This window comes from Equus caballus, chromosome 15 (assembly GCF_041296265.1).
Source record: "Equus caballus isolate H_3958 breed thoroughbred chromosome 15, TB-T2T, whole genome shotgun sequence".
Taxonomy (NCBI): domain Eukaryota; kingdom Metazoa; phylum Chordata; class Mammalia; order Perissodactyla; family Equidae; genus Equus; species Equus caballus.
Genome location: NC_091698.1, coordinates 85,001,695 through 85,023,660, shown reverse-complemented (window position 1 = coordinate 85,023,660; position 21,966 = coordinate 85,001,695). Strand labels below are relative to the sequence as shown.

General features: G+C 46.1%; 1 protein-coding gene across 3 annotated transcripts in view; it reads left to right on the top strand.

Annotated features, from left to right (window-relative positions):
• DPYSL5 (dihydropyrimidinase like 5) overlaps positions 1 to 21,966 on the top strand; it is a 91,726-nt gene that overhangs the window by 36,277 nt on the left and 33,483 nt on the right. For all 3 annotated transcript variants that reach the window (XM_003362905.5, XM_014731254.3, XM_023619357.2), the window contains one exon: positions 4,710 to 4,974. In XM_003362905.5, coding sequence (XP_003362953.1) covers positions 4,714 to 4,974 — 261 coding nt within the window. In that variant the 5' untranslated portion in view covers positions 4,710 to 4,713. The remainder of the gene's footprint in view (positions 1 to 4,709; positions 4,975 to 21,966) is intronic.

Sequence of the window (21,966 nt, the reverse complement as noted above, 5' to 3'; positions counted from 1 at the left end):
TGGTTACCAGGGAAAAGGGGGGGTGGGGGGAGGGCACAAAGAGGGAAGTGGTGTAAAACTCCAACACTCATTCGTGATAAAAACTCTCAGCAAACTAGGAATAGGGAGGAACTTCCTTAACTTGACGAAAAAACATCTACAAAAGGCCTACAGCTAGGAGGATTGACAGCATATCACGGTGGAGTGAGCGCTTCCCTTAGACTCTCCCCCCCTAAGATACTATGAAAAGTATACACTTACTTTTAAGTTAGTTACTTTTAAGTTAAGTTAGTCACAACATGACTAACAAAAATGTACAACTGAAATCTCACAAGGTTGTAAACTATCACAACATTAATAAAAAAAAAAAAAGATATTCTCCAAAAGTACCACAGGCAGGAAGTGTGTTAAGCAACTGTGCTATATTGTCCGAACACTGCAGTGCAGGCCTAGTGTTCTGAGGCCGTGGTAACCCTGGAAGGCTGGGCCTGCAGGCCGTTCTGATGACAGCAGCCCCTACTCTGAAGCTGGAAGTCTGCCAGAAGGTCGGGATGGAGCGCACAGCATGCACTGAAGTGGCTCTACCAGGCAGTTTACGATCCGGGGTCTGGGTCACTCCCCTTCCATATGGGCAGTATGGTTCATGGCTAAGAGTGTAGGCTCTTCTATTAGTCTGCTCAGACCGCCATAACAAAATAACAGACGGGGGAGCTTAAACAACAGAAATTTATTTTCTCACACTTCTGGAAGATAGAAGTCCGAGGTCAGGGTGCCAGCATGGTTGGTTTCTGGTCCGAACTCTCATCCTGGCTGGTAGCTGGCTGCCACCGTGTCCTCACATGGCCGTTTTTCTGTGCTTACACATAGCACTGGATTGGGGGGGCCGGAAGCGAGCCATCTGGCGTCTCTTCTTAGAAGGACACTAATCCTATGGGATCAGGGCCCCACCCTTACGACCTCATTTAACCTTCCTTAGAGGCCCCATCTCCAAATATAGCCGCACTGGAGGTTAGGACTTTAGCACAGGAATTTTAGGAGGACACAAGCATTCAGTCTATAACAGCTCTAGATAACTATCTGGCTTTCAGTCCCTACTGTGTTACAAACTAGCTCTGTGACCTTAAGGAAGTTCCTTTAACTTTCCTAAGCCTCAGCCATTTCGTGGTAAAAATGGGGGCGATAATGGTACCTGTCTCTGGGCATTGTAAGGATCAATCAAGATCACTTATATGGCGGGCTTGGTGAAGGGCCCTGCGTATATAGGTGTCACTGATTGTTAACATTAGTACCAGGGTTCTCTAAGCTCTGAGAATGAGTGCTGTCTGAGGTAGTCCTGGGAGTCCAGTCTGGCCTGGATTCCAGGACTAGCCCAGGCTTGTGTGAATGGGATGCCCAGACCAGAAGAGTTCCAGGACTCCCCAGTAATACTCAGGGGAGCCCAGCCTCTTCAGAGCCAGGTTAGCCTTTAGAGATTCCCAACACAGAAGTGGAAAAAGACAGATTGAGTCGTGGAGGCAGCCCAGGGGTTCTAGAGAAGGGACGAGTCTTATAGCAGCTCCATCGCCGCCTCCCTCGTTCATCTCCTCCCAGAAAGGATGCAGAGGTAGGAACTGAGCCTGCTGGACCTGAATGGAGGGTCACAGGGAATTCCTTCTGGCTTCTTTTTAGCTTAAAAATAAAGCTTTTTAACATAACTTTCCAGATTATAAAAGGCAATACAAGTTTATTGTATATAGTTTGAAAATAGAGAAAACTATGAAGACCATAAAAATCACCTGTAACTCTTCTGCCCAGAGTTAATTCTGATAACCTTTCCTTTAGGTCAGACAGACCTGGATATGAAGCCCATCCTTCCTGTGGAGTTGTGTGATCTTTAATGTGCTACCTGTTCTTTCAAAACCTCTCTTCATCTTAAAATAGATCTAACGTTCTTGCCTTCTTTCTTCTCAGGGTTTCTGTGTGGGTTAAATGCATGTGAAGTGCCAGGCACTGGGTGTTAGCTGTTGCTCTTTTTCTATTGAAGAAGATGCCCATGGCTTTGATTCCAGCATGAAAGCTCAGACAAGAATCCCCAGTAAATCATTATCACAGCAACCTTCCAGGTTCTCCACCCTCCAGGTGTGTGCTATGAGCGTGCATTCTGGATTAATAAGCAAATCAATATTCTCATTTACAATATTGACATAAGGACTATGCAGCAATTTCCTACCATAATAAATATTCCTATTTTTCCTCTTAAAGCTGCTTTAAAAAGTGAGGATTATGTATTTGCACAGAGGATTAGGTGTGTGTCTTCTTTCAGCAACTCCTACCCCCAACACCATCTCCTTCTTCTCACGCAAACTGAGAACGTGCATCTCTCCTTTCAGGTCGCATCTGGCGTTGGCTTTGTAATAAGAGAATGCATCTCTCAGGCTTTCTGGGCCTCCTTGGGCCAGAGCAGCTGCGTCCATCACCTGAGAACCAAACTCATTTCCTGAATACTGTGTATTAAATTAAAACTCCAGTTTTCAGATTTTAGGACAAAAGATCTCAGACGTGTTCTGCTTCAGACAATAGGCTTGTGGCTGTAACGGTCCCTGCCTTCCCGTCTCTCCAACCTGACTCCTCCCCACTGCCTCTCTGCCCAGTGCCTTCCACACGGAGAGGGGTCCCTCCTCCCCAGAGGTTGGAATGATACCTGGCAGGGAGCAGATGTTCATGGGGAACAGCTGTCTCTGTATAAGGGAACGGGGCTCACTCCCAGCCACCTGTCTGTTTCCCAGCATCGCCCCCAGCAGCAGCCCCCAAAGGGCCAGCCTATCCTAACAGCAGGAGAACCTGGCAGTTGAGTCTGAATAGGCACTGTACACTTTCTTAGTGTTCAGACTCCAGGCACTCCAGCCTGGCTAACTTGGCAAAAGAACGAGCCAACTGCTTACCAACTGTGTCTAGGAGAGCAGGTTAAGCTCTCCAGATATCTGACTTCTTTCCTTATAAGAGGTATTCCTTCAGCAGATTCCGAGGCCTTTTCATCCTGGGACACAGCCTTCCTGTAACTTGCCTCGTGGCAGGCAAAATGAAATGACAAGGACGAGGGAAATTTGCTGCCTCCTTTACTCTGTTCACAGTGATTTGCTATATTGGAAAAGGGACAAAAGTTGATCATTATCCTGGACATAGAGTTGCCAGATATCCCAGAAAACAAATATGGAATTGGCCTAACACTCATTGCTTTAAACCATTTTGATTGTGTTAGAGTGCGACAAGTAGATGAGGCCATTCATTCATTTGCTCACCAGTTTTGAGTATCCTGTACTGGATGCTGGGGGTGAGGAGGGGACAGAAACGGAGATCATTGATTACGCTTTTGCCTTTGAGGACCCTAGTCCAGAGGTGGAGATAGACTCCACTCTTTCCTTAGAGTCCTGGCTAGAACTCCCTTTGTTGAATAGCAGTAGTAAGAGTGGACATTCCTGCCTTGTTCCCAATCATAGGAGGAAAGCATTCAATCCTTAATCATTAAGTCTGATGTTAGCTGTAGGTTTTTGTAGATGTCCTTTATCAAGTTGAGGAAGTTAATTTCTATTCCTACTTTTCTGAGAGTTTTTATCATGAATGAATATTGAATTTTGTCAAGTGCTTTTTCTGCATCAACTGATGTGATTGTGTGACTTTTCTTTTTTAGCCTTTAATATAGTGGATCCCGTTGATTGATTTTCAAATATTGAACCAGCTTTGCATCCCTGGAATAAATCCCACTTGCATGGTGTATAATTCTTTTTACCTATTGCTGAATTCTCCTTGCTAATATTTGTTAAGAATTTTTGTATCTATGTTCATGATGGGTATTACTCTAGGTTTTTTTTTTGTGCTGTCTTTGTCTGGCTTTGGTATTGGGGTAATACTGGCTTCATAAAATGAGTCGGGAAGTTTTCTTTCTTTTCTAATTTCTGGAAGAGATTGGCATTAATCCTTCTCAAAACATATGGTAGAGTTCTCTAGCTTTTAAAAATATTGATTCTGGAGACCCAATCTGGACCAAATAAAGCTGAATCTCTGGGGGGTGGGGCTTGAGCATAGATACTTTACAAAAGCTCCTCAGATGAGCTTCTTAACGTGCAGCCAGCTGTGGAGCTTCAGTGTGCAAGTGGACTTCTCAGGGCAAACACTGGATGGTGGACTGAGCAGAATCCATCTGAGGAATGACATGAATTAAGCAGCTGTGAGGCCTGGAGAATTTGGCTCTCTGAGATGTGCACCAGGAGCCTCTGCTATCTTCAGGATCATGTGGTATACTTGGGACATTGGTCATACAAAGCATCTCAGTTTGACTTGGCTACTTAATAGCCATAAATTCCTTACTTAGCAGTTTCAGCTTTCTCATCTGTAAAATGCCACCCTTAGGGTTATTTCGGGAATAAAATGAGACTGTAGATATAAAAATGCTTCAGAACCCACACAACGTTTCCAGAAGGTAGAAATTGATGTTTGTTTGGGCCCCAGCTTCACCCTTACTGCCACTAAGTCATGATTCTCAGTAAGTCCCGCTGTAAAGTCAGTGGGAGGCTTGTGACACCCAGTTGGCTGTAGGACCAGTGCCCTCAGGCTGTGGAGAAACTTCCTCCCCATCCCCGCTCACTTACTCTGCCCATGGAGTTTGGGGGGCCTCTGAGAGGAAGAGGTGGGATCTTGGTTACAGTGAAAAGGGGCTTTGACCTTGACTGGTGCCTCCCTCTCACCTTCTGTAGGAACATGCTTGCCAATTCAGCCAGTGTGCGGATTCTCATCAAGGGAGGCAAGGTGGTGAACGATGACTGCACCCACGAGGCTGATGTCTACATTGAGAATGGCATCATCCAGCAGGTGGGCCGTGAGCTCATGATCCCCGGAGGGGCCAAGGTCATTGATGCCACTGGGAAACTGGTGATCCCTGGAGGCATTGACACCAGCACCCACTTCCACCAGACCTTCATGAACGCCACGTGCGTGGACGACTTCTACCACGGGACCAAGGTAATTCTCCTGTTTGCCAAAGATGCTTTCCCCTTTGACCTCTTCTGTTTTGGGGGCTGCTCCAGACCAGACTCACATGAACAGGATGCTCCCACTGTATTGATAAAAGGAAAAGGGTGCTCTCAAGGGGGCTACTGTGATCACTAAAATAGCAAAGTCCAGGCTAGATGTCATAGATTTCCAGGATTATAGAAAAGAAGATATTTAGACCTATTTTGCTGATCACCTCACTTACCTTTGTACCCAGGCCAGGAAGTGACATTGTTTTTAAATTTTTATGTCGTGTAATACAGACCTAGAAGAAGAGAATTAGCTGGTGATTGTTATTGTGCCTGTGTGTGGCAAGGAGTGGGGGTTGATCTGATGGATTTCTTTATGATGACAAGCTAAATTAATTCCCCAAAGATTATGAAAAGTAGATATGCCTCTTCTAGGTGATTTTAATAGCAGAAATTATGAGGCAGACATAGCTGGCTATCTTCTATTATCTCTTCTAGCTTGTTCATTATTTTTAAGAACAGCTTGAAAAATAGTGGCGGTGAGTCCTCTTTTCAGAGGGAGTTGTCATAGACAATATTTAACAGTCATTGAGCTGCGCCTGAGCTAACGTATGTGCCTGAATGCAGAATACAAAAATTCAGACCTGTGAAACAAATGAAGTAGGAGGAAATTATATTTTGCAAAAAGAGTCGCAAGTGGGTTCTTTTACCCTTCTGCTGTGCTCCAGAACCTCTGTCATTGCTGTCCTCCCTCTGCATTTTAATTATGTGTCACATGCCAGCCTCTCCCTGGACAGCAGACTCTGGGCTCATTAAGGGCAAGGCCTGGCAATATTCTTCTGCTTTCCCAGAGCCTGGCACTGACCTAGAACTAGAGTAGCTACCCAGTAAATGTTTATTGAATAAGTGAGTGAATGGTGCTTATCCATGTGGGTCTCTATACCCAGCTATGCATCAGATTCACCTATGAAGATTTTTTTAAAGGTAGAATTGAATCAGAATCTCAAAGGCCACAAGTACCTGACCCTGCCAGAGCCCCTTGTACTGTCTTATTTACACAGGATGTGGCCTCTAATGCTCCTTGGGTGAAAGGGATCAACCAGCTCCTAGCTCAACGGCTGCGGTCCTGTGTCCTACTTTGGCTCACAGCCTCAAATTCCCAACAGCCTGCACCTTAAAATCCCACCTTTGTTCTACCTGGAGTTCTCAGGATGCCCCTCTCCCATGCTCAGGTATCTCCCCCTCGGATCCATCTTCCTGGGGCCTCAAGTACTCCTGCTGGTAGGTGGTGACTGATGAGGCTCCCCAGAGCCCTGGCTGGGGCGGGCTTTGCTGCAGGGGCAGGCAGGGGCTGACCTTGGCGGGGGGGTGGGGGGGGTCACAGTTCTATGGGCCAGCCCAACTCAGGCAGATGGCCCTTAAGGTCTCCCTGAGGATATGCCCCCTTCCCAGTCTAGGAGCAGCAGACCAGACCTCTGGAAGACTGAGCTGAGAGGAGTCACGGTAGCCATGGCCCAGCCCGTGCTAAGGCAAGGATGCTCCCAGGCCTAATACTCTGGCATCTGAGGCCATACCTGTCCACTCTAGCTCAACTCATGAAAGAGAGACAGTAGGTGAACCCTCCCTACTTTCTCCTCTGAGAATTCCCCTGGGTCCTGCAGGTGATGCTTCACTGATAACATGGGGAGCCCTATCCTCATAAACTCTGCAGGGTCCTCTTGCAGGGCACCCTAGTGGCAGTCAGGACCTTTCTGAATTGACTGAGCCTATCCAGTTCACCATCCCCACGCACTTGAGCCAGGCCAGGCCAGGCCTGTTTAACTATGGTTATTTTTCTGTGATTTTTATTGAAATATAACATATATAGGCATAAGTGCGCAAATTGTAAGTGTACAGAATTGTCACAACTGAACACACCCTTGTGACCAGCACCCAAATCAAGAAACCAAACATTGGCAGCACCAGAAGCCCCTCCCAGTGACTACTCCTCACCAAGGACAACCACTATCCTGACTTCTAATACCATAGGTTTTTGAAAAATAACACCTTAATTGAGATATAATTCATACACCATACAGTTCACCTATTTAAAGTGTAGAAGTCGATGGTTTTTAGTATATTCACCACAGATTGGTTTTGATTGTTTACTTTATGTAAGTGAAATCAGGCTCTGTGTACCCTTGTGTTGGCTCCCTTTGCTTCACCTTATTTTTGTGAAATTCATCCACGTTGCACTTCATTCACTTTCGTTGCTTTATAGTATTCCACTCTGTGAGATACTACGTAGGACTTACCCATTCTGCTATCAGTAGACATGTGGGGGCTTCTAGTTTGGGGCTATTAAAAACACTGTTGCTGTGAACGTTCTTGTACATATCTTTTGGCAAACATGCATGCACACATTTCTGTTGGGTGTATTCCTAGGAGTGGAATTCCTGGGTCAGAGGGTGCGTGTGTGTTCAGATTTAGGACATACTGCCAAATCGTTTTCCAAACTGGTTAGAATAGTGTATATTCCCAGCAGTAATGTAAGAGAAGCCACAGTATTTACCATCAACACAACTCTGATAACCACACCAGTCCATGCTGGGGTCCATGCTGTGCTATGCTCAGGCCTGCACCAAAAGTTGTAGCTTTCTCTTTGTTGTCCCCACTTGGGAGAGCTTTAGTCTAGGATTGGATGGCATGCAATCACCACGCTGTGTTCCAGCCTCTTGGAGGACAGACTTGCCTTCTTTGTCTTATTTTCCACATTGTCATCTGCCCAGGCCTCATTAGCCAGGAGCGAGGGGTTTTCCCCAGGGAGCCTTCAGCTCTTTATAGCCAATGAAACCTCTGCACATGCATCTTTGTGCAAGGTGGTGGGTAACTCTTGATCTTTTCCAGGCTTCTCGTCCATGGGAGCCGCTGCTCCTGGAAAACACAAAAGCACCTTTGTGATTAAAGGCCCGGCTCTCCCACTTCCTGCAGGTTTCAGCTACCTTAGGTACCCCTAGTCTGTGTCAGGCCCATTTTAAAGGCCCATAGACCCCAAGCCACCCTGGTGTCACCTAAACCAACCCTTTGTTGTATCCATCCCCTAGCAAAGATCAAACCTTGAAGTCCTTGTGCCGCAGCCCTCATACTGAGCATCTGTTTCGTAACACAGCCCCGAACCAGTCCTCCGGGACCTCTTCAGTAGACTCTGCCCAGAGGCCTGCCTCAGGCCCCCCAGCCTCCCAAGAACCGGCTTCCAGCCCCGACACCTCCTCCCCTCCACTCCTGGATTTCCCCTCCACCTTGGTGCTCCTACAGCTGGATTCTTGGGCTTCCTCTTTCCTCTAGTTCCTGACAGTCTCCTGGGAGAGAAAATGCCCTCCTGTTGCAGTGCTGCTCCGAGACTTGTGGATTTAATTATTCACACAGCCTGTGGCACTTGTGCAGAGGCTGTGCACTCGGAGACTGACGCTGACCTACTTTGAACATTCTAAGAAAGGTAGCAGTTGATTCGCCTTAAGCATCTGGTTTATAATAGAATAATAATCCCGAGGAAAAGCTCACCAAGTGATTAGCCTAGAGAGAAAGAGAGATCAAGTTGCATCCTTTTGTTCTTTCCCGACAGACCCGCGGGGACTTGAACTCTGCACCCCCTAAGCTGTTGCATGCTTGTCAATTTGGCAGCAGCAGCCAGGGCTGGGAAAACAAAGCAGTTGAAAGCCTGGCTTTTCTGAGAGCATCTGGGTCTCCATTGTACTGGGTCTAAAGGGATTTCTCTAGCACTTCTCTAACAAATGCTTCGCCTGCTTTCAGAGGCTGTGGCAGGCTCTGCCTGGCTGCCCTGGCTCCGTTGCTGCTCACAGCCGGTCACTTGATCTTCCTCCCTGCCTCCCCCACACCCTCCCACCCTGCAGACCCGCCCTCCCCAGGCCCAGAACCCGGGTTTCCAGAGGTGCCAGACCCCATTGAAGAAGGAGGCTATCTCCTGTGGGGAGGCAGGGGGAGGAGGGGGGCGGGGACAACCGGTAACACCAACTGTGTTTATCAAGGTCTAGGATTTCACTTGGGTCACGGGGTCTCTTACTATTATTCTGCTTAACTTACTTACATTTATTCTTTTGTGTGCACCTAATATTACATAATAAAGAATGTTAGTGAGGCTCTTGACCTCCATCCCACAATGGCTCTCTATGGCCAGGTGGGAATATCAGAATCAGGCTTTTTAAACTCTAGGCACAGCCCCTTCACTAAGATGTTGATAAAGGGGGCGGGCATGGGCAATGGAAAAAAGCTTTCTTAGCCTTTCTGCCTCCCACTCCTCCAAAAATATTTTAAGAACCACTGTCTAGGCCAATGGTATGCAACCCTTAGGAGCAAATTAAATTAGAGCTACTTGGGGAATTTTTTAAAGACACCAGTATCAGGCTCCATCCCAGACCAATGAAATCAATGTGTCTAGGTATGCCTCTTCCCCTATCAATATATATGTTGAGAGATATAGATAGATAGATAGATACATACATACATATGTACATATATACTTTTTTTTTCTTTTTTTGGTAAGGAAGATTGTCCCTGAGCTAACATCTGCGGTAATCTTCCTCTGTTTTGTATGTGGGATGCCACCACAGCATGGCTTGATGAGCTGCATGTAGGTCTACATCCAGGATCCGAACGTGCGAACCCCGGGCTGCCGAAGCAGAGCGCTCGAGCTTAACCACCAGGCCCCTGGGCCGGCCCCCTTATCAGTATATTTTTAAAGCATCCCTGATGATTCTCACACTGACAGGTGGATTTTTAAGGAACTTTCTCAGCCATTTTGAATGCCGTGGTGTCCTGACTGTTACTTCTGTTGCCCATCTGACCCTCCCCTTATGTGCCAGGCTGACATCTGAATTCCCTTTGAAAGCTTGGGCCCGCCTTGCCAGTCCTATTTATTTGCTTCTCTCCTTCTAGTCACATTCCAGGGTCCCATCGTTGGGTTCCCAAACTCCAGCCTGGGGCCTAGAGCCCCTGAAATTGCCAAGTTTCCCTGGCCCTGTCTACCCTATAGACATCATCAGTGAGGGAGAAGTTGGCCAGGGCAGAGGTGTCATCAAATGGAAGTCCAACTGGTCAGTCCCTCTTCTTTGAGGGCCCAGAGACTCCTTCTTGTCTGTGCCAGGGTCATCTGGTCACAGAGACAGTTTCCCACTAACTTAAAATCAGCATCAGCAGGACATCGATTCTTGTAGTCAACCTACAAGGGAAGCCAGATCATAACCAGAAGAGTGCTTGGCCAGGACAGGATCAGCCTAGCGGATGTTCAGTGGCATAGGATAGGGTAGCCTGCCACATCCCAACCCTACTGGAGATCCTGCCCCTCCCTCCCCATCTCCCACTGCAGAAAACCAGAAATAAATGCCCTTGGTGTCCAGTGTGCCAGCATCCTTACCAAGGAGCCCATTTATTCATTGGGCAGACTGTTTTTGCTACTTTGCCTTTGACATTTGCTCTTTTGGAATTAAACCTTTCAATGCTGTTCACTTCCTTTCTTTTTTCTGGACTCCAATATTCTGCTTCTGTTTAATTCTGGCCAAAATGTCCTTCCAGTCTTTTGGTTCCACAATAACACTTCCTGCTTGTTGGGACCCAGACTTCTGTGGTCTTGCTTTTTCATTGATGTCCCAACTTTACTTAAGTCTTCATTCCTGTAAAAAGCTGGAAGGCGCCTTAGACATCTAGTCTCACCCTCCCATTGATAGGAGGGTGAATGAGTTGTCCCAAATGCCAGAGGTAGTTGGACCAGAATGCAAGTTTCTCAGTCTGAGGCTCTTTTCACCATATCACTCGGGGGCTCCTGAAACCCCAGAGCAGGACAGTCACCCCATTCAGACAGCCTGTGACCTCTCCAGGGGCTGCATGCAAATAGTTTCCTTGACAGTCTATGGCTCTAAACTTGCCTGGGACAGACGAAGGCGTCACGGAGCTGACATGCATCAGGCAGACAGTGGGGTGAGTTCTCCACCTCCATGAGATGGCAGCTTTATAAAACACCTCTGGTGCCGGAGGAATAGCGTTGATGTCAGTGCCTTAGAGCTGACACTTTTTCCCGTTTACAGATGGTTGTCGTGAGGATTAAATGAGGTGATGCATGAGAAACACTTCACACGGTGCCTGGCACAGCATATGCACATGATAAGTGTTAGTCCCCAGGCTGTGGCTCCTGCTTCCTCCCAGGCCTGGCCTTGGCTCTTCTTCCAGTCTCTTGGGTACTTGATCCACTCACTTTGGCTTTGTGGTGAAATTGTTCAACTGTCTATCTAGTGCCCGTGCTGCCTGTGTCCCTGGGCTTTGCCAGCACCATGGCAGGTCTTCTCTCAGAATCTACTCTCACTTCTAGCTTGTTTTCCTGGGCCAGCTGCTGTTGCACTGTGCCCGTTCTTCCTGCCAGCCTGCCACCCTCTGGCCTGGCTGTGCTGGTTGAGATCAGCATAGCTAGGCTCCTCTCTCTACCTTTTTCTCTGAATCACCCACAGTCACGTTAAAGATCTCCATGAGTGCTTCATGAAGTGACTTCCCTTCCCCACCCACCTGGAGGACATCCCTACTCCTGCCTCTCTTGCTGGTATCTAGTACCCTTGCAGGAGGTGTGTTAGTTTTCTACTGTTTCATAACAAATTACCATGAATTCAGCAATTTAAGGCAATACCCATCTATTGGCTCACAGTTCTGCAAGGCAGAAGTCTGGGGTCTGGGCGTGGTGTCTGTGGGTTCTCTGCTCAGACTCTCATAAGGATACAACCAAGGTGTCTACTGGGCTGCATTCTCATCTGGAGTTCAGAGGCCTCTGCCAAGCTCACGTGGTTGTGGCGGAATTCAGTTTCTTGCAGCTTGAGGAGTGAGGTCCCTGATTCCTTGCCGGCTATCAGCTGAGGGGCCATCTCACCTCCTTAAGGCTGTCAGCATTCCTTGCCATGAGCCCCACCACCACCTTCAAAGTCAGCAACAGAGACTTTCACTTTGCATCCCTCATGGTTCAAATCTCTCTGACTTAGAATCTCATTTGCCAGAAAGAACCCCATCCCTTTAAGAGCTCACCTGATTAGCTCAGGCCCACTGAGATAGTCAGTGGTGCCATATACCGTAACCTAATCATGGGTATGGTATCCCATCTTGTTCACAGGGTCTCTGCCACACTCAATGGGAGGAGACTGTACAGGTGCAGATCACTGGGCGTCATCTGCCTACCATAGAGGGTCACGTGCAAAAACTATCCTGTAGACATTCTGCCGTGGTACATCTCCACTCCAATTTGCCTTAAATGACTTCGACCTTTTTAAGACTCCGCATTTATATTATTTTAGTCAAAAATCACCTTGGCCACCCTTCACAGGTCTCTGTACCTCCTGTCATGTTCCTGCTTGAGAACCTGCAACGGCTCCCTGTTGTCTAAGATGCCAAGTTTGGATTTCTGGATCTTCACCCTGGGCAGGACCGCATCTGACCTTGCCCTCTCCATCCAATCCTCGTTCCCAATATGTGCCCATCCATCAGGAAGGTGGTTTTCTCAGCCCCCTCCCCCATGAACATCCCATGCTCCCTCCTGCCATCCCTTCTCACCCATCCACGGAACCCTTCAAGACCTACCTAGTTCATGTCACATCCTTCTTCCAGCTAATTCAGCTCCAGGATCCCTCCTCCTTCTCCCCAACTGAAATAATTTGTCTCTCAGCTAGATTGAAGGCTCTGAGGAGCAGAGACCACATTGTGTTTAACTCATGACTCACATAGCTTTAAACATGTAGTAGATGTTCAAGAAGTAGATGAATGTCAGCACAGCATGGTAGTTAGGAGCACAGACAGGAGTAGACTGCCGGAGTTTGAGTTTCAGCTCCAAATCTACTAGCTGTGTGATTTGGACAGTTCGTCTCTCTCTGTCTCTCAATTTCCTTCTCTGGAAAATGAAGATTATAATAGTACTTTATATGTGTTAATTGAGTTACTATTTGTAAAAAACTTAAAATAGTATTTCTGTTTACTAAACACTATGTGAGTGTTTGTTAAATAAGTAAATGGATTGTACCAGTTGAGGACTGACCCCCGGAAAATCCATTTGTAAGTTTCCTCATGAACATACATATTAAACTATTAGGCATCAAATAGGAACTAACAAATTGGATTCTGTTTCTACTGTTTGGGTTGACTACATGTATTTTAGATTTCAGATGGAGTCTAATAGTAATGGTGATGAATTCTAGGAAATTTTCTCTCTTCTCTCTCTCTCTCAAAAGCAGCCATAGCCAGTCACAAACTCTGTAGGCATCAGGAGCTGTTTAAAGATGTCCTGCTTCAGATCAGATATCTTACGTAACAAAACCTTGCTGGCAACTTGCATTCAACATCTCCATTAATTGGCTGACCACCGTGTAGGGCAGATTGTCTTCTTAGAACAAATGTAAGAGAGGAGATCTGTCACTTCTTATAAATTTTTATATCTTGTATTGGAAAAAATCTCCTATGGTGACGAAGCAGCTCAATACCCAGAAGAAAAAGCGTTTACCAAGAATTCATCTATACAGAGAGATTACTGCATTTTTTTTAAAACCTTTGGTTCAAGAAGAAATGCACCCTCTGTGACTGAGCCCAAGCATCCTGGGAACCTTTCATACCTCCTACAAGAAGTTCTGCTTTTATACTCTCATCCTCTGGGGTGTAAAAAAAGAAGAAGAAAAAATCTCATGTACTGTATGTATACTTCAGTGATACATGTAATACATGAATGGTGTTTTTTTCTTAAAGTCAGCATATTTTTTAATATTTTAAGAAATATTTGAGTGTAGCCTCATGTAAAGCTTCAAAAATCTCAGTTGAAAATATCTCTTCTCCCAAACCTTGCCGAAGTTGCCTCTGATCTGAAGGTGCCATATTCCTGTGTAAGGTGCACATCTTGGAACAGTTCACTAACAGGTAGAAATGTGTGTAGACGCCATATCTTTTCCCCTTGGGATTTCAGCCTCCGTGTTCCCTCAGGTTACCACTGCAGCCAACCACATTTTTTTCTCCTTCTGATCCTTTTTTACTTCTTGTTAATTAAAAATTAGGAGCTATAATGATCCTTAATTAGTGACAATATGAAGATAAAACCATAGGCCAACTATAGTAAGAACTTTCTCACTAATCACTGTTTCTCTCTTATACACACACACATTCACATATTCACACATTCTCGCACCCACGTACTCACTCTCACACACTCATTCACACACACAATTTTAGGGCTGGAAGTACCGTTGAACATTAATAAATCCAACTCTTAATCCATAAATAACTTTCCTGTTTTGATTTAAACTCTCCACAGTCTTCTCAATTAATATTTAAAGATAAAATTAAACTTGATATATGTTGGTGAACTCTATTCTTGGGAAGATAGCGTATGGAATGAGAAAGGTCGTGGTTAGGTAACCTAGGAAGCCACCTTTATTTTTAATCTGTGCTACTTGTTTTTTTCCCAACAACTTGATTAAGTTATAATGGACGTACAATAAGCCGCACATTTTTAAAGTGCGTAGTTGGATACGTTTTGATGTATGTATACTCTGTGAAATCAGCACCATTAATGTATAAGCATATCCATCACCCCCAAAAGTTTCTTTGTGTCCCTTGTAATCCTTGCCTGCCCCAGGTAACCACTGATCTGTTTTCTGTCACTATAGATTAGTTTGCATTTTCTCACATTTTTACGTAAATGGAATAATATACAGTATGTATTCTTTTGGGGTTTTTTGTTTTGTTTTGCTTGAGGAAGATTGTCCCTGAGCTAGCATCCATGCCAGTCTTCCTCTATTTTGAATGTGGGATGCCACCACAGCATGGCTTGATGAGCAGTGTGTAGATCTGTGCCTGGGATCTGAAACTGAACTGCGGGCCCCTGAAGCAGAGTGTGCAAACTCAACCACTACGCCACCAGACTGACCCCTGTATTCCTTTTTCTTTCTTGTTTCTTTCACTCAGCATTGTTAACTTTCTGGCTGTTACAGATAAAGCTACTGTGAATATTTGTGCACAGGTGTTGATGTGGAATATGCTTCCATTTCCCTTGCATAATTACCTCGAAGGGGAATGCCGAGGTCACATGGTAGGTGTATGTTTAGCTTTTTAAGAAATTGCCAAACTGATTTTCCAAGGTAGTTGTAACATTTCATATTCTTTCCAGGCTCCACATCTTTGCCATCACTTGTGAGGGGCAGTCTTTTCAATTTTAGCATTCTAGCAGATGCGTAGTAGTATCTTAGTGTGGTTTTAATTTGCGTTTCCCTCGTGGCTTACGTTGAATGTCTTTACATGTGCTTATTTGCCCTCTGTATATCTTTGGTGAAGTGTTCACATCTTTTGCCCATGTTTTAATGGAGTCATTAGTCTTTTTATTGGGTTCTCAGAGTTGTTTATATATTCTAGTTACAAGTCATTTGTTGGGTATATGTTTTGCAAATATTTTCTCCCGGTCTGTGACCTACATCTTCATTTTCTTGACAGTGTCTTTTCAAGAGCAAAAATTTTTAATTTTGAAATCCAATTTATTGATTTTTTTTCTTTTATAGTTTGGTTTTTATGCTGTAATCAAGACATTTTTGTGAAATCCAACATCACTAAGATTTTCTCTTATGTTTTCTTTTAGAAGTTTTATGATCTTAGCTCTTACATTTAGGTCTGTGATCCATTTTAAGTTCATTTTTATATACAGAATGTGGCGAAGCTTGAGGTTCAGTTTGTTTGCATTTGGCTACCCAATTGTTCCACCACCATTTGTGGAAAAGGTCATCCCTTGTCAAAAATCACGTGACCATATATGTGTAGGTCTATTTCTGGACTCTGTTTTCTGTTCTTTTGTTCTCTTTGTCTATCTTTACATCAATACTACACTGTCTTAACTGTCATAGCTTTACAGTAAGACTTGAAAGCAGGTAATGGAAGTCCTCCAACTTTGTTGTTTTTTGAAGTTGTTTTGGCTATTCTGTGTCCTTGGAAGTAAACTTTTTTTAGTGGAGGCTGTAGACCAAAACCTTCAGAGGGTTGTAAACTGAGTGCATTAACCAAGCACTTGATAAACATTCTCAGCCCTTAGCATGGTCCTTCCCTGTTGGCTAAATGTTACTAATTTTCTTTAAAATTTCCTCAAGTTATTTGGAGGGGGAAAAAAATCTATGATTTTTTTGGAGTGTATGTTAAAAGGAACTTTATTGGGTGTTGGGGGTTCAGATGAGGTCCATGAGGATATCGTCCTCCGTGATGCTGGGCTACATATTCATGTAGATATATTGTGTTCATGTGATCCATAGCTTAATGTACAGTAAATTATGGTGACATCATGGGGAAGCTTCATTTTGCTCCCTCTTTGCCTTATATTTAGAGTTAGTGGAGAGCAGGGGTAGGCCAGGAAGTTCCGAGTGGACTAGATTAGGATAAAACTTTCATAGACTGAAATTCTAACCACTGAGCCATTGCCGTCCTCTGCTCTTCCCTCTGTCAGCTTTCCCTTCTTTCTGGTACCCTTTGTCACCACCAGGCCTGGGCTGTAGCCCCTCTTTTCTGCTTTGGTGCCCTGGCGCTCACTTGGCCAGGCTTAAGGCACTCTAGGACTCCTGTTTGGGAGAGCACTGTGGCTTCGAATCCCTAAGCCCTAGACTTAGTGGCCCGTCAAAGAGTATATTTTTCCTGCTGTGTGGAAAATACAGTGTTCAGAATGGAGCATGTTGGGCTTCTGACGGGCTCCAGGATCCCTGAGGCCCAGGTGGCACCTGGCAGTACGTGGCTCTCCACCGGACCTGCGGATGAGCTTCCATCCCCTGCCCCTGACAGTAGGGGTGCACTGACCTGTCAGGCCTGGACATCAGAGCACTTCTGTATCCACTATACACTTATTTTGATCTCTAAAGCCCCCTCAGGCAGGTCTTATTGTCCTTCCTGTTAGGTGGGGAAGCTGAGTATGAAGTGACATAACTTGCCAAGCTAATAAGTGCGGGGACAGGTCTGCCTGCCTCCCAGCCTTGACTGCAGCCTCCACTCCCCCATGCCACGGATCCAGGGAGGCCTCAGGGCAGCCTCCCCCAGCAGTTTGATGGCACCGTTATCACTTAGCTTTGGGACCAAAATGAAGACTTGCTGATCTGGGAATAGATGAGGGAAGGAGAGCAAGTAGGGTTACGTGCGGTTTATTTCTGGATTTTTGATAAATCCCTCCTCTCTGGCATGCTGGGTGGCCGGGACTTTTAATAAAGGTGGTCGTGGTCTGCTTGCCTGTAAACTTTGCTGGTCTGGGATTAGAAGGGGGTTTGCTAAAAAGGAGGGTGACAAAGGGCCTCTGTGAAGCTCTATTTTAGCGTGGTTTCCCCAGGCCCCTGGGCTTCTTGGAAGCTGGCAGCCATATTCTCTCTGCCACATAACTCCCTTTGAGGATCGGCTCCCGTCTCCATGGTAACTGCATGTCGGGAGACAGCCTGCTCTGTTCCGTGGCTTTGTATTAAACACAATGAATTTAAATTGGATGCTTGGCTGTGAAGATAATCATTCTGGATTAGAGAGAAGCCCAGAGCTCCTCATTTCATAATTTTAGATGTTGGCACAATTCTTAGTTTTATTCGTGTAATTCAAACCCAAGCCACACCTACTCCTCTGTTTCTAAACCACAGTTAGGTCCAATTTCACTTGGACTTTTCTCCATCCTTTGACAGAGGAATCTTGGAGTCAGGGAGCCCCTCAGTCAGGCCAGCGCTATCCTGAACTCTAGAAAGGGCTGCATAATATAGAGGAAGCCTGGGGGCTCTAGAGATGAACCCTCATTCAGTCTGGCTGTGTGATTTCCTCTGAGCCCCAGTTTCCTTATTGTGGAATGGGAAGAGTAAATTCTACCCTATAGAATCATATTTTTAAAATTTTTTTCTTGTGATAAAATATATATAACCTAAAATTTCCCATTTTAACCATTTTAGGTGTACAGTTCAGTGACGTTAAGTACATTCACAATGTTGTGACCACAATAATCCGTCTCCAGAACTTTTTCATCTTCCCCAACTGAAACTCCATACCCATTAAATAGTAACTTCTCCATCCTCCATCCCACCAGTCCCTAGCACCCACCATTCCCCTTTCTGTCTGTATGAATTTGATTACTGTAGGAATCTCATATTCGATATTTGTCCATTTGTGACTGGGTTATTCACTTAGCATAATGTCCTCAAGGTTCAACCATGCTGTAACTTATATCAGAATTTCTCTCCTTTTTAAGGCTGGATAATATCTATTATATGTATATACCACATTTTGTTTGTCCATTCATCCATCGATGAACACTTGGGTTGCTTCCACCTTTTGCTATTATGACTAATGCTGCTGTGAACATGGGTATACAAGTATCCGTTTGAGTCCTTGCTTTCAATTACAGAGTCATTTTGACAATCAAATAAGATAATAAATGTTAAGAACATTGCACTTAGTAGGTCATCAGTAAATGTTAATTTCTCTCCTGAAAGTGAGTTCAGCCCAGGAGCTCACTGCCACAGTGGTCCAATGGCTTCAGTGAGAGTGGCATAACTTGTTACTAGCAAGCTGCTTCTGTGTTCCCGGGGCATGCTGGTCTGCTATGTCTGGGAATTAACGCAGGTCATGCCAGAGTTTAAAGGAAATGTCTTAACTACGGCAGTGTACATCGTCTCACAATAAAAACCATGCATACGTTTACATTTCTCCCACCAGTCGGTGTTCATGTATTCCTAGTTCCAAAATGAGAAAATATTAAGGCTGATATATATACTTCCTTATCAGTTGTCTATTTTAAGTATACCCTCTGGAAGATCCTGAAGCTAGGGTGGGATCACCCCAGGCTATGCAGTGCTGTGCTTAGTTACTATTTCAGCAGTGTTAGGTCTGTTCTCAGTATTACGGAAGATTACGGAATTTGGGGTAAAAATACCTAGATCCCAGTCTTGGCTCATCTCTAAAACACTGAGATGATGAAAACGTCCGTCACACGTGGTGTGTGAAGATGGAGGGAGGATGTGAAGATGAGGGAAGTACTTTGCTGTGCAGACGACCCTCTCCCCGAGCGTTTCGTGCGTTGAGGGAGGAAGAGACCAGGTCCTTGGGCTGGTTTGCAGCTTTCCAGGAGATTCTCTCTGGATCCAGTTTCATCCAGATGTTTCTGTAGTAGGGGTGACTCCCCTGCTGCCTTGGGCCCCTCGAGGGGTCAGAATCCCAGAGCCTAGGAAGCATTTTCCCCTGTGGGGTCCTCTGAAGTTAGCCTTTCCAGCCCGGGAGAGCAGCCCTGGAGAGAGCAGCTCCCTTTGTATTTAGGAATTTGTGACAGAGGGAGGGGCGGGCAGGAGCTCCTACAGAGCCTCCTCTGACCCCTGTGTGACCCAGCCGTGCCCTGCAGCATGGCAGTCAGGCCTGCTCTTTATTGCGAGCCTGGAGGGAGGAGGGGAGATGGGGATTTCGCACCAAGTCTTAGGCCTTTCTCTCACTTCTCAGCAGCCCCGAGTCTCCTTGTTGAGCAGGAGCCAGGTAGGCTGAAATCAGGGCTTCCTGGGCAGTGGGGTTCACTGTCCCTGAGACCCCAAAGCTGCTCTGGTCTCTTCACCTCCGGGAACGGGAGCTCAGGTCTCCCGGGAGAGCATCTTAACCTCTGGAGCAGCTCATCTCTTCTTGAAGCTAGTGAGCTAGTGAGCTTCTTGCCTTGGTAGGAGGGTTTGCTTGGCTTCCATCACCCCATGCCAGGCCAGTCTTCCTCCTACCTCTTGTCTGTCCTTCCTAGTCTCCTTCTTGGTCTTGTCTTCATCTCCTATGTGGTTGTTGCTCAGAGTCCTGTCCCAGATTGCCTTCTCTGACCCACCTACTTTCCCCAGGTGATCTGTCAGCCATGACTCCCACATTTATAGCTACAGCCCGGACACCTCTGTGCACCTCCCCCAAACTCAACACATCCACCACAGCCCCGCTCCTCTACCAGGGATCCCTCCCTCCAGGAATGGCACCCCATCCTTCTAGGCCAGAGCTCATTTGCCGAAGACCACAGGACTCCTCAGCCATACAGCCAGGCTCAGATCCAGGTCTGCCAGGCTCCAGAGTTCAGGCTTCTCCCACTAGAACATCCTGCCTCTTCACACTGGCAGAGCAGTGAACTGCATTTCTAACAAACATAAAAATGCAAATGTCACTCTAAGCCCCAGCCAAACTGTGGGCCTGCCCTAGGACCCCTCCCCAGATTTTGGTTGTGCTGGATCTCCGCCAGGACTCCTTTGTCAGCCATCCCTGACCCGTGGGCTCCCACTCCCTCAGCTCTTCCAGCCTGCTTTCTCTGCTTGCTCCTTCCTGGCTTCCCCAAACTGGCCCTTTGCAACAGCTTGTTAATTTCAGCCCTCTCTTGTTGATTCTGCAGTGGATCTCCCTGACGATTTTTTGTGAGGAAGATTCACCCTGAGCTAACATCCATTACCAATCTTCCTCTTTTTTTTCTTTTTGCTTGAGGAAGATTAGCCCTGAGCTAACATTGGTGGCAAACTTCCTCTACTTTGTACGTGGGATGCCTCCACAGCATGGCCAGCAAGTGGAGTAGGTCCACACCCAGGGATCCAAACCCGCGAACCCAGGCTACTGAAGCAGAGTGCAGCGAACTTTACCCACTCGGCCGTAGGGCCAGCCCCCACTGATGATTTCCTTAAACTTCATCTTGGCTCAGACCAACACTCCTAATTTTCCCAAAACCTTTCCTCTGGGAATTTGGCCTCATCTCCTGTTTTGCTAAGAAGTGTGGGATCAAGGACCTGGGCACCCTCCACTCTCCTCCATGTCACCTCTGATCATCTCCTTCATCCATCCCCCTCCTGAATGGATGGGAAGAGGTGTCCCTCCCAGCCTAATAGATATGAATATCAACCCTCAGTTTCCTCATGTGAATAAGGGGGATAGTAATGCACCTATTTTCCCAGGGCTGTTGTGACAGCTAAACAGGCACAGAGTACATGCTCAGTGCACGTTGGTTATAATTCGTGGTTTTCATCTCCGCTTGAGTGTCCCTCAGTCAGCTCTATCTTAAGATGTCTAGAAACTCCCTTCCCTCCTAAATTTGATCGTTCCTTTCCTTGTACTATTTTTTCAGCTACACAAGCATAAAACCTCCCCCATTATTTACATCATCTCCTCTTCTGTCATCAAACCTGGCTGCTTCTTCCGAGAAGCAGGTTTCACATGTGTCCCCAAGTTCAGGCCCGTCATCTCAGCACTGCCGCTGAGCTTGCACTCCACAGCCAGAGTAATGTTCCAAAGTCTGATTTTCATGTTCTTCCTCTACGTAGAGTCCTGCTCTGACTACAGATGTGTCCAGGGACTGGGATGTGGCCAGAGTCTTCCTGCAAATGTGCTCCTAGACTGCACATTCCCTAAGCCCCCTCATTACCACAACCTCCACCACACACAGGTTGCTAAACTTTGCTGGCTGGAGCGAATCCGGGTTCATCAAGGTCCTCACAGTTTGGTCCTAATCAGACCTGCCTCGGCCAAAACCAAACAGGTCTCTTTTCTGTCCTCCAGATGTACCCCCAACTTTGCCCACACCACTTCCTACCCCAGAGTGTCACATTACGCCCACCCTCCAGCTCTCAGCCTGCCCATCCTAACGCGTCCTCCTTTCCTCTGGTCTTCTTTTGCACCTGATACTGCCATCATCATTGAGGAATATTATCTTGTGATGCCTTGTAGTCTCATATTATTTTGAAGTCATTTCTTTTAAGAGTGAACTTTTTTTCTTGTCCACTTTGCCAACGACACTCTCACCACTTAAGGTACTTACGTTTCTCGCTTCTTCTGGAGCATCGGTACACATAATAGAGGGCACATAGTGTGTGCATTAGTGCCCCCTACAAATATGCTTATTGTCAATCATCACTATTACTTATGTGCTCCTACTGTGTGCAGACACTGTGCTAGGTGCTTACATGCATTATCTCATTTAATTATCCTGGTCACCCCATGAGGTATATATCAT